The sequence below is a fragment of the Pelophylax lessonae genome, assembly GCF_965119305.1.
Source record: "Pelophylax lessonae genome assembly, chromosome: 1".
In the NCBI taxonomy this organism is placed as follows: Eukaryota; Metazoa; Chordata; class Amphibia; order Anura; family Ranidae; genus Pelophylax; species Pelophylax lessonae.
The window spans coordinates 811,685,699-811,703,437 of NC_138768.1; the positions used below are offsets into that span (position 1 = coordinate 811,685,699).

General features: G+C 40.9%; 1 protein-coding gene across 3 annotated transcripts in view; it reads right to left on the bottom strand.

Moving 5' to 3' along the window:
• FGFR3 (fibroblast growth factor receptor 3) overlaps positions 1-17,739 on the bottom strand; it is a 147,667-nt gene that overhangs the window by 15,013 nt on the left and 114,915 nt on the right. The window contains exons 6-12 of one of the 3 annotated variants that reach the window (XM_082265535.1): positions 17,000-17,190; positions 12,870-13,014; positions 8,113-8,297; positions 7,151-7,296; positions 6,124-6,245; positions 4,631-4,741; positions 1,538-1,728 (exon numbers count right to left, since the gene is read on the bottom strand). In XM_082265535.1, the coding sequence (XP_082121661.1) occupies positions 1,538-1,728; positions 4,631-4,741; positions 6,124-6,245; positions 7,151-7,296; positions 8,113-8,297; positions 12,870-13,014; positions 17,000-17,190 (1,091 nt within the window). Of the gene's footprint in view, positions 1-1,537; positions 1,729-4,630; positions 4,742-6,123; positions 6,246-7,150; positions 7,300-8,112; positions 8,298-12,869; positions 13,015-13,881; positions 14,033-16,999; positions 17,191-17,739 lie in introns of all 3 variants that reach the window. The other 2 variants (XM_082265534.1, XM_082265533.1) reach the window with 2 other exon arrangements.

Consider the following 17,739-nt stretch of genomic DNA (forward strand, 5'->3'; position numbering starts at 1 on the left):
CAGGTAAGTATTAGGGGATGCTGGGGCAGCTGCTACACACAGAAGGCTTTTTATCCTAATACATAGAATGCATTAAGATAAAAAAAAAAACTTCTGACTTTACAATCACTTTAACACCCATCCCTTCAGACATTAATCTTTTCGTTTAACTAGGGGCCCTGGTATTTGGCTTCAGCTTTGCCCTGAAGATGGCCATAGACGGTGCCGTTTTCTTTCCTGTAACCACAGGTTGCAGGAAAGAAAAACTCCCCCCCCCCCCCCTCATCAACACATAAAATCATGTAAAATCCAAAAGGCTGGTTGTACCCAAGTTGATCGATCAACTTGGGTACATTCAGCCTGCCCATACATGGTTCAAATTGCAGCCAGTCCCTACTGAACCCTCTGAGATTCAAACTGTCTATGGCCAGCGAGATGTACAGTTCTTGGCTGGGATTAAACTTCAGCTTGGACCTTGTATGTACAGCCTAGGTTAAAAATCCAGGGGATTCCAGAGGGACACAGGGTGCAATGGAAAAATTAACAAAAGGTACTTGCAGACTCCACAAGGTGCTTCAGCATTATCAGTTAACTTAAAAACATCTTAGACCAGATCAGTTTAAATTCTACAATATTTCCTAAGCAACAATAAAGATGGAAAGTGGTATTCATTATGCTACAACCAGCAAACATGTATTAGGGGGAAAAATAAACATCCACTTTGGCAACTTGCACAATTGTCTACAGCATCTGCTGCCTCGGCAGAGTTCTGCTCCTCGCATACACAGACTGTGTGTCAGCTAAAGGGATGCCTGTGTCTTTCATTTTCTCCCTGCTGGGTACACAGAATGAGGACAATGGAAAAACAGCTCAGGCTTTACTCTATACCACCCCCCTCCCCATTAACAATGTCTTCTGCAGTGATCATTCCTGGAGAGGGCCGCCATGTTGGCAATATATGACAACTGTGGTGGCCTGTTTATCACGGGCTCATCAGGGGAGCTTTCTGAAAAAAAAGAATGAAGCGCTTACATCCCACTCTGCTGTCTTTTTTTTACACAGCTCAGAGAGGCATGTGAAACACCGGAGATCTTCTTTGCATTTTCATCTCTGCTAAAGTGGGACTGGGGAATTATGGGTACCCGTCTATCAGCTGGTGAGATACTCCAAACTTTCCTGTAGCTCCAAGCTAAAAACCCACAAGACGCACAAGATCTGGCAGATTTACTTATCAAAAAATACACAAAAACAAGTAGGATAACATTTTAATATAAGGGAACACTTATTTATTATTCAAAGTGCCATCGTTATTTGTAGACACTTCCCACAAACCAGAGAGTTGGAATATTGCACTTAACTTTAACAGCTTATGACCTTAGGTCTACCAACTGTTTTGACTAGCCATTTTAATTTTTCACAATATCTTCAGTTTGATTTGCACAATATTATGGTTTGGAACTAAAGAATAATTATTGAAGATGGTCAAACTACTACAGGAGTTCATTAATCTGTAAAATATAAAAGGTGATGTCAACTACAAAGAAAACCAGAAACTTACTTTCTGAGAGGCCAGATATTCCATCCCCCGAGCAACTTGGTACGCGCAGGACACCAAATCCTTGAACGTCAGCTGTTCGGTAGGGATTTTACATGTGTCAAATGAATAGTCCATCCCAGGGGGGCGTCGAGCCCTTAAATATTCCCTGAGGTTTCCCTTGGATGCATATTCAACCAAGACATATAGAGGACCTACACAAAGCGTAGAAAAGGAATAGAGAATGGGTTACACATTGGTGTTGACATTTCATCTATTATATAATCAGAGACAAGCATGTTGAAATGAATGCTTAAATATTATCAGAGATTTAGAGGCGGTTCACACTGGGGCGACTTGTCAGGCGACCTGGTTGCCTGACAAGTCGCCGTGGGTCGCCTGCCATAGATTAGCACAGGACCCGTTCTAATAGGAGCGACACAAGTTGCTCCGACTTAGAAAAAGGGTCCTGAGCTACTTTGGGGCGACCTGCATTGACTTCAATGATATGTCCGTGCATGCCGCTTCGAGGTCGCGGTGCGAGCTGCGCACCGTGACTTCACAGGTCGCCCGGCAAAGTCGGGTCGCGCCTATGTGAACCGGCTCTAAGGATGCCCAGCTTGTGTGCGCTTAGTATTCCATGCTCACTTCACTGGCTACTTGGTGGTGACTACATTGCTTCAAAAATATGCTAAATGTGCGTGCTCACAGGCTATTTATTGTCAAAGAAAGCTGAAAAGTTCTTAAAACAACCTAACCGTCCCATGTACGGATCACTCCTTATTTCTGTAGCTGGCAAATATATGCAGATACTGACCAGGATGAAAAATATGGGCTTGTGAAAGCCACAATCAAGGTCCCATATGGTTCTCGAAAGATCCAATCTTTCACTAATCTCCAGATATATGGTTAATTGACATCCATGCAAATGTGGTATTGGTCAATGTGCCCTGCCATTACCATGAATGGCCAAATGTGATGCAGATCAAGCAGCCTTTGAGATAGGTTCAAATGGTTCCGTAAATTGGTAGGCTGAATACAAACAAGGCCTACAGCATGACTACTTCCTCTGTGCTTCAGCGAAAGCAGGACTTTAACTTGAAGACAGACTTCTGTTGTGGGGCACCGTTTTCTTTCAGATCAGTATTTCTTTAAGTTTTTGTCTCAAAATGTGTCTATTACTTGCTGTATACTTCCAGCTGGTCTAGTATTCGGATACAGTGTGATTGGCTGCCAACCCGGGCTAATTCGGCACCTTGTTTAGGAGTTGGTCTTGGTATTTGGTTTGCTGAGAGGAGGATGGCTAGGTTCTCTGTACAGTACTATTCTAACTTGTATATCATTTCTACCTTGGCAGGCAAACACCTTGTTCTGCCACATCTTCCCCGTAGTCTGTGCTTCATCATGAAGCAGCTGCTCCTCAGACAAGGTAATTTATTACCCGTGTTATTTTTAAAACCCAGGATGTCCTTTATTACGCATCATTTATTGAAAAAGCTAAGCAGAGTGCCTCTAATGAGTGGAGATGGCCTCGCTTTTAGTACAGGAAGAGGCCCGTGTGAAGGGAGAAGGTAATTTACAAAACTACTTTTTCAGACAACAAAACCTTCCATTTTTTACAGCAAACCTAGCGAGTGATTTGTGTAATTAGATACTCGGATTCTGTTCTGGTGCAAAATTACACATGCAGCCATCATGTGTTTTTAAACCAGTGTTATAAAAACTGCTTCAAACTAACAGTGTTTGCTAGAACTACAGCTCTGCTTGGCTCCAGCCCCATTACTGTATACATTTCAACAACCATTTTGTTTAGCTTAAACAGATTAAGGCTACACATACATGCATAGATTCCTCCATTCACCCTAAACAGCATAGATGGGTAAACCTCCCTGCCAGCTATTGTATTAAGACAGTTGGCACCCACAACTGTCTGAATAACTGAAAAGTTACTCCATCTGATTGAATGCATTCACTGTTTGGCTGGCGATTTACCACCCAGGTCAGTTGATTTTTCAATCAAAGTTTGGTCTCCTTTGATTTTGCATTCAAAGTTTGAGAAACTGGGTGGGTAGTGCCAACAGGCCAATAGAAATTAGTGGAAAATAGTGATAGACCGATATAGTTTTTTTTTTGTGCCGATTCCGATATTTTGGTCATCAGATATCAGTATCGGCTGATATTGGTCGATATTTTCAGACATTTAAATTTTTTTTTTTTTACAGGTAGGAGTTGTGGAGGGATTTGGGGGTCTAAAAGACCCCAAACCCCTCCTCTGCACTTAGAAGCATTCAAAACAGCCAAGTTTGGCTGTTTTGAATGCTGTCATTTTTTTTAATCTGGCGCCGAATACCCGGAAGTGATGTCATAATATCACTTCTGGGTTTTTACATGGAGACCCGATCAGAGCCGAATGCGGCTTTGATCGGGTCTTCTCTTTGGCAGCCGTGGAGGTAGGATACCCGGGTCTCCCGGTGGGACGGGAGACCCGGGCGAGCCGCAGAAGGCTGCAAGAGAGGGGGCGTCCCCTCCCGCTCCTTGTAATGACAGCTGAGCGGCTTCTCAGCCGCATCGGTTGTCATTACAAGACAGCCGACAGTCAGCTATGGATGCCGGTACTAGCTGCAGGTAGCACTTTCCTGGAATAATCTGCAATATCGGTAACCTCAGGGGCCGATTCCAATATATCGGGGAGAGTGCATATCGGCCCCCGATATATCGGCATTGTCGATAATTGGTCGATCCCTAGTGGAAAGACTTTGATAAGGGGTAAGCTGTTTCCTATTTTCCTATTCATAAATGTGTGGAAAGGTCATCAGGTTAGGATTACTTTCTATTCAACCTCCTCGACCCTGTGTTGGAGCTACAAATAGAAATGTTTTAGAATATAAAATATGCTATTTGCCATTCTCCATAATCCTGCATAGCAGGCGTAGACAAATGATTGTACAATTCAGGGTCAAGCCAATATATCTACAAGCCAGCTTGCAATATTTAGAAGCAAAGGAAACATCTGCTTCAATACACACGGAAAGTTCAAAAAAGGTTGGCTCTATTTTTATTATATGTTCGGCTCCTGGGATTTTACATCATAATGTTCTCTTTATAAAACAAACATACCATCTTGTGTACACGCTCCCAGCAGGTTTATTATATTTTTATGCTTCCCGATCATCTTCATCATGTCCATTTCAGACACCAGGTCTGAGAGGTCTTTATCTGTGGCATCATCTGTACAACAGGGGAATAGGGCATTAACAAGTTATCTATTGAAATTAGTGCAAGTTATTAAAACATTTGTTACCCCAACACTTCACATTCCGGATATGTGCATGCTGTACCATGTACTTCTATTAAAAAAGTATCCTGTAGTTTTTGTATTGCTTCCTTTATGTGAAATCCGTGGTGTTCATGCCAGTCCCACTGCTTTCCTATTAAAAACTGACCACACTAAGCAGGAGAACACACACCGTGGTCAGTTCTCCAAGCTATGTTGCTTCTCCTCCCCCCAGCTCTCATACAGCTGAGAAAAGAGGGAATGTGATCACTTATAAAAAAGGAAATTAAAAAAAAAAAAAAGTATTTATAATTTTTTTTTATATCTATACAAAAATGTTTTGCCTTTCATTTATATTTTAAACTGAATAGGTTGTTTTACAAGATGATAGTTTACAATCACTTTAAGCAGTAAATAGTTGTATGGCGTAAATGATCGAACTGATTTAAAGTAATACTACAGTGTTGTTTTTTTAGTTAAAAATAACTAACATATTACTGCCGGTTCACACAGATCCGACTTGTCAGGCGACTTGGTCGCCTGACAAGTAGCTTCCAATGCTGTGCAATGGAACCGTTCTAATCAGAGCGACTCAAGTCGCTCCGACTTAGAAAAAGGTTCCTGCACTATTTTTTGGCAAAGTCGGAGCGACTTGCATTGACTTCCATTATGAGAAGTCGTTGCAAGCCGCGCCACTTCATTAGTCGTCCGAAGTCGGGGCGACTTCGAGTTGGATCAGTGTGAACCGACTCTTATACTTATTCTGCCCTGTGAGGTGGTTTTGCACAGAGCAGCCCAGATCCTCCTCTTCTTCTTGGGTCCCACTTCGGCTTTCCTGGCCCCTCCCTCCTGTTGAGTGCCCCTACAGGAAGCAGCTTACTATGGGTGCACCGGAGCGGGGGTCGCAGCGTTGTGTGTCCGTTCCGACACGGAGCCGCAGCCCGGCCCCCTTTCTCTCCTCATTGGCTGACCGACTTTGGTTGACAGCAGCAGGAGCCAATGGTGCCGCGCTGCTGTCTAAGCCAATACCGGAGGGGAGTCCCGGGCAGCTGAGACAATCAACTGCAACCCAGGTGAATCAAGATGGGACTCAGGTAAGTATTAGGGGGGCTGATGCACACAGAAGGCTTTTTATCTTAATGCATAGAATGTATTAAAATAAATAAAACCTTCTGACTTTACAATCACTTTAATCATTAGTACTTTGCAGTTGGTAGTTGCAGTGAATGAGATAGTCAAATCACAAAACAAAATAAATACAAAAATAAAAACAAAGAATGATACACAGCTATTTTCAAGTAACAAAGTGGCAATACTTTGACATTAAGGCGTTTACCTTTCAACATTTTTACTGCTACAGTAGATGCTTTATTTGGCTTATCCTTATCAATGCCAATGGCTTCTGCCATCACTACTTGGCCAAAGCATCCTTCACCCAATGGTTTTCCCAATGTCAACCTACAAGAAGTACGGAAACAAATGAATAATGGCTAACATAATTTAATAACAAATGTTATTTAGCATAACCAGCCTTCACTGTGTATAGCGCAAGCCTCTGTGTAATCGTTGCTGGATGTGCTACCTTCTGTTGCTTTCGTACAGAAAGTTCCTAGCTTACAGGTATGTCAGAAGCTTTAGGCATCATTAAGCAAATGAATCTCAATTCTCCAATGTATTTAATTTTTTTAAAATTGAACTGAGTACAAATATTTAAATATATTCTTCAATAGCCACAAAGGATAGTTCAGTTTGTGTACACCAAATGCCTTTGCAAACCTAGTTTTTAGTCTGTAAAGTAGTGGGGGCATCATTACTGTGCTACATAGCCTGTGCAGGGAGCAGAGCTGTGGAAGGGACCCATCATGTCAGCCCTTGGGAATCTACATGAGGGCAGATACAAGACATTGGAAAAAGAACACCGATGACCAGTCTATTACAAAGAATTCCTGCACAATGCTAGATTACTGCATAGATCTGCATAGAATATACAAAAGGATATCAAGACTCAATTAGGAAAAGACATGCCCTTTATTTAGACATAATTTGTTTAGCTCTAGGGTTACCTTTAGTTTTAATAAATGAAAAAAAAAATGTTTTATGTCCAGACTTTACAAGTCTCAGACCTTCAGTCTAGGCCTTAATGCTAAGCCGGTTAACTGCACCCTTGAACCTATCTGCTAATGTCATTAATGTGCAAGTGGAAGTATTTTATTCCCAAAATAGAACTGCTGTCATGTTTTGCAGTTCTCCCATAACATATATGGGTTGCTGTTCTTCTATAGTGTCTGTATGGTCATATTTCTTTTTCTGTATTAACCGTTTCATTTTTTAGAATATTCCCACTACCAAATCGACCTACTTACCGACTTCTTGGCAGCTCCCACTTCGGATCCGTGGGCAAGCCAAGCTCGGAAACATTGGCTAACATGGTGCCATCGGTGGAAGACAGATTCGTTATTCTCACCAGTGGGGTGTTGGAATTCATCGAAGAGTTGGATTCCATGGAAACCTGCTTAAGTAGAGCAAATAAAAAAAGTGTATTATTGCGGACTGCTGTGCTAATGAGAATATCTACCTATAAAAAGATTTAGAAGTGAATAAGAAAAGCAGAAGAAAGTTTGTGGAGGTCTTTAATGGGCAAGAAAGGGTTTAAAGTTCTTGTACTTTCCAAGCAACTCACTGCCATCTAAATGCAAATTACATAAACTCATCAGCATTTCTTCCCTGGCTGGGAATACATTTAAATGTCATTACTATCATTCTAATGAACACCGCAGCATGTTTGGGGAATTGTGCACCTCCAAGGTTACCGGGAAGACAACAAACACATTGCAACATATGTTCTCCTATCCTGTCCCATAATGGCATCTGAGTTTATGAAACGTTACATTGCTCTATCATCTCATTTTGTGGGTAAAGGAAACCTGATTGAGTTAGACACACATAAGGTTCAGAGGGCCACGTCATGCATCCTTAAGAGAGAAGACAGAGAAAACTAAGACACATTAAATTGGAAATACCACAAGCATGTACTGCGAAAAGGAAAATGCTGAAGTGAATACAAGCATGCAGTTTTAAAAAAGATGAGTGAATCGGTCTGGATCTTAAAGAACAAAAAGGATAAATTATGCATTTTCTGAAGCCGGGTATTTTTGATATTTTATTCAGGTTTCTGAGCCTCAAAACTTTCTGGATCATAACTTCTTTTGAAAACAATTTGCCTGTGAATATGTACATATAACGGTAAGGCATTTTCACAGAGCAGGCAAGAAATAAGGAGGAAAGAAAGAAGAGTGATAGAAATCTTGTATCTACTTTCTGTTACCTGTCGCTTCAGTGGGAACTTGGAGACTTTTTGCACAGTTGGTGTGTTCATAGATTTCTTGGAAGGGATTTTTATTCGGTAGGTGATAATAATGATGATCAGCAAGATAAAGACAATGGCTACAGTCACCATGATAAGGACACTGGCTGAGTTGGAGTAAGTGGGCTCCACTTTCACAACTGGTTCTGTTGGGTAGAATCAATAATTGTAGAGCTCATAAAAGCAACAGTGATTTATAAATTGATTTGTTTGTATACTGTATTGAGTAATCTTTAATGGTAGATGAAAACAAGCACTTAGTCTGTGAAGAGGCTATGGACACTTAAGTATTCATATAGTCTAAACAAAAAGTAAATGAGGTTTAAATAGCCTTAATTGAACTATGTAGCCACAGGTACTGTAGAGAAATTAATCTGCACAGTTCATAGAAGCAGCACTGAAGGATTTTAACTTCTCTGCACACCCTGTGTTTACATTATAGATTAGAAGGCTAGGCAGCTTTGGAATCATCACTGAAAGGGGAAATCTGCAGAGTTACTGCTATGAGGGGGGAGCAGACTTCTGCCTCGTTTCCACTGAGCGGAACGGTTCGGGTTAGTACAGTTTGGAAGGGTTAGAATGGTCCGGTCTATTCAGGTGAGCGTTTCCACTGCAGGTCGGGCCACCAGGGACCATGCGGAGTTTACACCAAATGAGGTGTTTGTTTTGCTCTTTCATTTGACATGAGCATTGAAGTTTTCCTGTCCGCCAATCAGTGGAATCTATTGTATGACGCCAGTAGCTCCGCCCTAACCGTACCGTTCCATTTCCTATGGCCCTACATCTGAAGCAGGACCAGGAATGGAGCGGTTTGGTTCGGTTGTATGGGCCAATTTCACAATGGAAACACTTAAATTAGCGTACTGAACCGAACTGACCCGAACCGATCCGCTCAGTGGAAACGAGGCATAAGTTACTACTGGGAGGGGGAAGCAGGAAGAGCTGAGATGCTGCAAGAAGTGCTTAAGTGCTTCTGCTGTGAACTTGGAGGACAAAGTGCTCCACAGTATCTGCAGGTCAACAAAACCGGTCTTAAAAGGACACTTAGACATTATAAAAGGCACAGTCCACCTTTTTTCCCCAAAAATGTAATAAATGAACAAATTAATTAATAAAAAACATGCATTTATTACATTGCGATTAAGCCTGCAGAACATTGCAACCACTATTAGTGCACCATTGATGTTATGCACAGGCTCCTGTATTATTTAGTCCCAGGTCTGTACAGAGGCAAGGACCCACTGTTTCAGTGCAGAAGTAATTAATTAATGTAGAAAAAGTGTGAGGACAGCACAGTCTTCCTAGTGGCACACTTTGCCGAGTCTTTCTGCCCTGGTAGCATATTCCTCTGATGACAGGGAGCGATCCACAGCTGTGCTCAATTAAAACATTTTTTGGGGTTCTCAAGGAGGATTCCCCTTATATATATATATATATTATATATATATATATATATATATATATATACACACATATATACACACACACACACACACAGGCATACCCCATTTTAAGTACACTCACACAGGGATACCAAACTTAGGAAGCACCGAGAGGGGACCCAGGACTACAACATATCCTATTTGTGGCCGGCCAGCTTGCCTAGGTTATCTACCATGTTATAGTCCTGGATCCCCTTAACATGCTCCCCAAGCTTGGTGTCCTTGTCACTTATGGTTTGGGAACAGTGCCATGTCATGCTAACCAAGATTTCCTATGGAGCTAGTGCATTTACATGCATTGAGAAATGAAAAAAGGTAATGCTTCACTTTAAGTACATTTTAGTTTTACATACATGCTCCGGTCCCATTGTGTACTTAAAAGTGGGGTATGCCTATATATATATATATATATATATATATATATATATTATATAAAGAGATGGAGCTGTGGGTATTGGTGACGGGGTGTGCAACCATGTTTCATGTCACACCCAATACGTGGGTATTACATTAGAACATGGTCCAAAAGGTGGACTATGCTTTTAATTCAGTATGAAAGCACAAATAACAAATGTTCTCTCTGCCAGAAGAGGGAGCTATTCTGCGGGGCTGTTCAAATTTTCCAAAAGTTTCTGAGTTCTCCACAACAACAGAGAGTCAAGCTCTTTATATGAAATATGTTCCGATATCAGATACTTTATTTTTATATGTGGCTGGTATATTCTTAAATACAATGTGACCTAAAATTAAATTAATTGTATAGTACAAGATAACCTTTGGCTTTAGAACTCTATATACATCCCTTATATATTTAGGCCTCAGATGCACCTTAGACTCAAGGGGCATACTAAGTATAAGGAAGCAAGGGGCACCTGTACAGGGTCTTTTAATCCAAAAGTGAATTTGTACTTAAACATGTAATTATACTGAGAAACTAAAGTGCTTTGTGTTCTGGGCTTCATTAAACCACACTACAAGATTAATTAACACTGACGAGGTTAAGTGTACAGCTAATTTAAAAGAGATAAAAGGGATTATAGTGTGGCCGTCACTTGTATGTGGGAAAGAACACCATTTTGCTGTAATTAACACATACTTGCTGGAAAATATTTTACTCTGACACATGTACATAGATAGGAGATACATAAAATGTTCACTGTATATTAATATCATGTGACATATGAAAATGTGACAAAATGCACAGAAAAGGAAGCAAAGTAAAGCATAGAAGCACAGAATACCGATAACCAACACCTAGATTCAGAAAGAGAACATGACCACCACCAAAATCATTCATGAAATACTTACACAATTTTATAATCTAAATTAATCAAGGAGAATATATGTACAGAAATGCCAAACACAAAAAGTGTGACCCTTACAAACAATATAGTGAAACTGTGGCCAAAAACCATTCAATGCTGTAAACAGCCACCCGAGTTTTATAGCATTATTAGGCTGTATATACATATAGAATTTTTAGGCTATACCCTGGGTTCCCAAATATTTAAAATTGAAAAGGTTACCTCCAGAGCATTCAGTAAGGTAATCTACATAACTTCTAGCTCAATGATAGTGGCAAGCCCAAAGTGAGGTAATGAGCGGCAAAGCTCTACAGAAGCCCCGTAGAGACAAGCAGCCATGTGAGCTCTGAGGACCATAAAGTTTAAAGTGATTGTGAAGTCTCGTGTTTTATTTTTTTTTCTTACATAACAAACATGTTATACTTACCTCCTCTGTGCAGTTGGTTTTGCACAGAGCAGCCCATATCCTCCTGTTTTCTGGTCCCTCTTCGCTGTCCCTTGTCCCTCCCTCCTGTCGAGTGCCCCCACAGCAAGCAGTTTGCTACAGGGGCACCCTAACCAAGCTGCAGCTCCGTGTGTCTATTCAGACACGGAGCTGCTGTTCGGCCCCACCCCCTCTCTCCTGATTGGCCAACTGACAGATTGACAGCAGCAGGAGCCAATGACGCCACTGCGGTGTCTCAGACAATCAGGAAGGGAGTCCCGGACGGCCGAAGGACTCGTGGACATCACTGGATAGAGATGGGGCTCAGGCAAATATTATGGGGTGCTGGGGCAGTTGCCACATGCAGAAGGCTTTTTATGCATAGAATGCATTAAGATAAAAAACCTTCTTGCTTTACAACTCCTTTAAATTAATTTTAGGCTATTTATGCTCAGCGGATAGTCTACCTAACAGTTCTATAAACCTTAGAGAAGCATTGTTACCTTGGCTCTGGAAGGCAGTCTTTTTAATTAATATTTATTGAGCAATATCAGGAAAGCACAAGTCACAATGAAGTAATTTTATAGCCCAACTGAACCTGATTAGTTCAACACATTCTAAAAAGTCTGCAAAAGTTTATTCTTTAGGACAAAACATGGACATTTTTTATTTGCAACAACATCCACATTTGCAGGACAAACTTTCAGGACGTACCCTTTCTTCAAAGTCCAAGAAATACTGTTTGGACCTTGAAGAAGGGAGTAAACACCAAAAACTTGTCCTGAAGATTAGGATGTCAGTGCAAATAAAAAAAAAAAAAGAAAGTATCAGACAGTACTCAATTGTTTTTGTTGCAAGTGCAATAATACGACTAAAAGCACCTCAAGCATGATGGGATTTTGGGAGAAAAGTCTTTTCTCTACCAGCATGCTGTCTCCAAGTGGAAGCAGTAGTCTTTCTGCAAATGTCCGACAAGCCCTCTGCTGAGTTAGAGTGAGGGCTCTCCAAACAGCATAGAGCAGGAGCTTTACTGATTCCAGAGCTATAGCTAAAATTCAGAAAGGGATGTGCTGGACCTTTTTGGAACAACTGCTTCCACAGATAGAGCAAGGGTCCTTCTCTACAGCATGCTGGCAGGGAACAACCATTTCTATTCAAGCTGTGGCTGCTTTCTTAAACAGAAGGCTTTAAACACCTTTTGTTTTGATGCATCAAAAGTGTATTTAGCAGATTTACAATGAACATTTCATTGGGTTTTAAGGTATTTTAGATGATTATTAGTGACTAGCTGTAAAAATCCAAAAAAAGTACCTAGTTTATGGTGAGTATCAAGGCTTCGGCGCACAATGCGGAGAAAGTTGGCTATTTTGTGGGCATAACCACTATAAAATTTATGAGACTGTGCCCTAACAATATGTTTCATTTATTGAGCCTGCCACAATGATCTTGCTGTGCAAACAAACCAAGCTTAATAACAAGGCCTAGACTATTGTTTGGCATTTCTTAGGTACATGGAAAGCATCACCATAAAGAAGCAAGAAGGAATACCTGGAAGAACGGTCAGCCAAGCAGTGTGATGTGAATAGCCAATAGAATTCCCAGCCAGACAGGTATACTCCCCAGCATCCTCATAAGACACATTTCGCAAAACGAGAACCTCTAAATCCTTATCCGAGGAGTATGTGCCCGTAGGCTAAAAAAACAATGGAAGAGATGAAAATATAACATGGAGAAGAAGAAGGAACAAAAGTGAAGGTGGATATAAAAAGAAAAAAATATATAAAATCAAAGAACAAAGTACAAGCCATAATTCTGAAAAGAAAAACGGACACCAAGCAGATTAAGTATATCATTCGCAAATGACGAGATGCCAGAACCCTTCACCAGGCTGCCTAAGCTCTGTTCCACCTAATTTGGCATGCAAGCGAACAACACTTGAAAAAACAGACCCACAACACTGCATACTCAAAGACTGGTATGGTTGGATCAGACTATTTCTACTAGTTGAATGGGGAAATCTGAGAACCTCTCTTGTTTAGAACCCATTTCAAGAGTTCTTAAATATAGGCAAACATATAGGTAAAAAATAAAGAGATAATATAGGCAACAGGTCAACTGTCAATGCCAATACAAGCTTTGTTAAAGTCCAATTAAAGTTATGTAAATAGATATTTAGTCAATATATTAACTTTCATACTCTAACCTGTGTGTGTCCAAATAGGACTGTGTAGTCCAGTAGAAACCAGAATTTGATCATATTGTCCAGGGCAATCTGACCTGGTCAGACACATCACCCATCTTTTGCAACACTAGAATTCTATATAAATACACCTCATGAAGGTCAAGATGTACCTGTAACAAATAACTTTACAGTCTAAGAGTCAGCTTGTTGTGGGTATTTTTTTTTCATTGCAAGCTCTTCAAAAGCACTTCTGAAGAGCCAGAAACACCAATGGTAGCAGACACGTCCAATTATTCAGCAACAGATACCAAAGACCCCAAGAAGTTTTTCCAGGACATCAGTGTTCAGCTGGTTGGCTTTGTTCAGTCTATGGTTTACCTGCTGATGGTTCATAAATGTGGAGCCAAAAAGACGCCTCGGCTATTCCTATAAAATTGTTGGCTCTACAAACATATTCTCCTTCATCGTTTGGTGTCACATTGGACAGAATTAGGCTAGCATCAGTTTCGGTCTTATCGCTTATCCATGACTGAAGGAACAGACAAAACACTGAGACTTCAGAATATTGTTCTGCAAAATTATTATAATTACCAACCAAGAAATAGTTTATTGAAAATTGTCCACCTGGTGGATGCTGCCATCAATACTGATGATTGAAAACAAGCGGTCTTTAAAAAGAGTCCAAGTGCAAAAAAAAAAAAAACATCCAAGAGTACTGACAGATTCCACAAAGGCCTGAAAAACTTGGGGGATATTAGAAGGATCAGAATTTGTCCATCTTTTGTGTATGAGACTCAGATGGTTCTAGATTATTATTGGAAGCTGTAGGTTAAAGGGGCAATTCAATTATATGTTTCATTGGCTTGTATGGGCACTTCTGTAACTTTAACTGAATTTAATTAAGCTTACATAATGTAGGGGTCCAAACAAAAACATAGGTTCTAATGCAATTATAATTTAAAATCATTAAGAGCATTTTAAAGACCCTTAAACATGGCAGAGTGGGTACAGCCTGCTCTCCTCTATGGGCATTCGGATGTAAAAAGACCACCTGTCTATTTACACCCTACTGCTATCCGATCTGCTAAGCGGATAGGGAACGTATCCCCATCCATCTGTTTGGATCGGATCAGAATGGATGTTGGCGGGTGTAAATGGACACATGTCTGTTTACATCCACCACTCCATATAGGATAATGGAGGGTCCGATTGGTCCGCCCGTGTGAAAGGGGCCTTTAAAACACTTTTAGTATGGTTGCCTGAAATCTAGCTTTATATTATCTTCCCACTATAGCCTGAAATTCTTAAGCACAAAAAAAAAAAAAAAAATGAAAAGAACAGGTTACGCATTGTGACCCAATCCAGCTCCTTTGCAATTGATGATACTGCCTAACTAATATTATTTCAGGCGCAAGGGGCAGGTATAGGAGGACACTGGGAGGGCCTCAAACTAGTGATGATGCTTAATGATGGTCCAATCAGCAGTCAGTTACCAAGGAAGCTTTAAAGCTGAAATAGTGATCAGTGGCATTATCGATCTGACTATGTAGTGTGGAAGAGGTGTCTGAAACACAAGGCTGGATGAACAGAATTGCAGTTATAACATACACGTTTTACATGAAAATGTTTACAGATTTGAGCATCTCAAACTCTTTATAAAATTGTATTAAATCTAAGGCCCCTTTCACACTTGCCGCTCCGTCGGCGGACTCAATTTCTCTCAGCGGGGGATCGATCTGCTGATCCCCCGCTGAGCAGGCGGATGGCAGCTCTGTCTCCACGCTGTGTGTGGAGATGGAGCTGTCAGGTCCCCGCTCTTCTCTATGGGGGAATCGGATGAGAACGGACCGTCTGTCCATTCTCATCCAATCCGAAAATAGGGTTTCCATCCGTCCGGATTTGACGGAAAGGATTGGATGTCAGCGGACATCCAATGCCCCATAGAGATGCATGGGGCATCCGTTCAGATCCGCCTCAAAAACTGACCAAGGCAAGTGTAAACGGGGCCTAAAGAGCCATTTATTTTTAAAAGCTAAGGCAGCAATAAACAATGCTCCTTGAGTCAAGACAACCACAAAACTAGAAAAAATGTAGTAAAATTAGCAGAAATTGGATAAATACAAATGTTAAAATGTTGCATCACAACGGGGACTAGCAATTTGCAGAACTTCAATAAAATATACACAATGCTAAATGCATGTACTTATCCAATATTAGCAAAATATGACCAGGGACTATACGTATCATGCAGCCCAACATGGCATAACAAATGTATGTTTTGGAAGAACATGGCAATCATTTAAAGTTCATTAGTTATTTTAATGTGTCTTCATCTAACGTGTCTTGTCTAAAGTTAGGGTTCATTTTTTATGCTGTCCACAACTGTCATGATCTAAGTAAGAAAAAATGCTATTTTGTGTCAAACACATTCTGTAGACAGTTCATCGGGTAGAAAGGTTTTAGCAAGGATTGCAGTTAACAAATGCGGTTTCAATTATCAGGACTCAAAAATAGGATTCAGAGACAAAATATTAGGCGGCCGGCCTGAGATCACTGCTGACTTAGCCGCTCATAAATTTCACGGTAAGATTTTCCAATGCAGGAGTTATTTTATCACTTGCGATTGCTATATTTTAAAAGTACCCTCACAGGATACAAAACACTGCCCTTAAAAGTGATCTTGTTAAAATTTTGAAGGTGTTTCTGTTTCTTTCCTCACAGGGAAGATTATGACCTAAACTAAATTAAGATTATGACCTAAACTAACCTAAACCTAAACTAAACCTAAATTATGACCTAAACCTATATCCAAAAAAAAAAAAAAAAAAAAATCTACAGCTAAATCACTATAAAAAGGCATTATTTTAGGAGTTCCAACTCATGACCCAGGGATATCACCTTGTTACCTTCACGTTGGTAAAATGCACAGAACATCCTAATGCTCCGATTGGCTACAGACCAGTTACCCTTGCGAATATTCCAACACATTTTTTCCCTTAAGTTCTGACTAGTCTTGTTAACCTAAAACAGCCTTTCAGTTAGGGTGCCTTTACAAAATGCCTAAAAAAAATGCACCAAATTGCCCAAAAATGTTATACAGTGGGTGGATCAAGCCTGCCTTTCTGTTACACAAAGCACTCGGGCCAGCCACCAGCTTCATGACATCCTCAGTAGATAACGAGGGCATCAGGCACCTGCATGGCACCCTTGTTTGGACCCCCCCAAATCCATCTCTGTCAACACTGTGGTAATATTAGCTGAGTGGGGGAGAGAAAAAGGTTGAGATGAAATGCTGGAATACTATTCAGTACCGGTGTGCAAAAATCACCTCTAATGTTGGGTGCCCTAAGTGAGTGCATGTTGCTGCAATATGTAATATGCAGTCAGCTCAACAGTTGTCCCCACTGGAAGGATTTCTCCTCCCTTCTTATTCTGGTGACCTATAGTCTCTGGAATAAAGGCGTTTATACAATATTAATAAAGTGAATGCCCTTACCTTTAGGATAGAGACATAAGGATCGCCATCTTGGCCATACTTGCTGCCATTAATCTCCACATGCTTTAGCCACTGAATGTGCGGTTGAGCGTCGCTGTAAACTTTACAGTGAAACTCCACATCACTGCCTACTATCACCGTCTTATTGGCAGGTAACCCTGCCTGGAGGATAGGCCGATGGGAAGACCGCTCTGGAAAAAAGAAATGTGATTAATTTAAGGACATATCATAACCAAGCTGATTCCTAAACATTTCCTATCTAACTATCCTCAACATCCTACAGACTTTAGGGAAGCTGAACAGTGGCCAATGAGTGTGGAAAATGCCCCAGCGTCAGTGGAAATAAACAATGCCTCAGGTATGGTGGTCAATATGAGTAAAAATATTAAATAGCAACACTGGTCAGTGGAAAGAGAAATAGTACCCCATCATTGGATTAGTGGGAGAAATAGTGCCCCACTCTTGGCGCGTCCGCGGACGGAATAGTGCCCCACTCTTGGCGCGTCCGCGGACGGAATAGTGCCCCACTCTTGGCGCGTCCGTGGACAGAACAGTGCAGGGGTGTCAAACTCAATTTCATTGCGGGCCGCATTAGCATTATGGTTGCACTCAAAGGGCCGGTTGTGTTTGTAAGACTATATTATTGTATCTACGCTTTATCATATTAAACAATGGTCTCTGCATTTGATCATTACTGGTTTTGTAATAACTTAGGCTGTGAAGGGCAGGGGCAGAGTGGC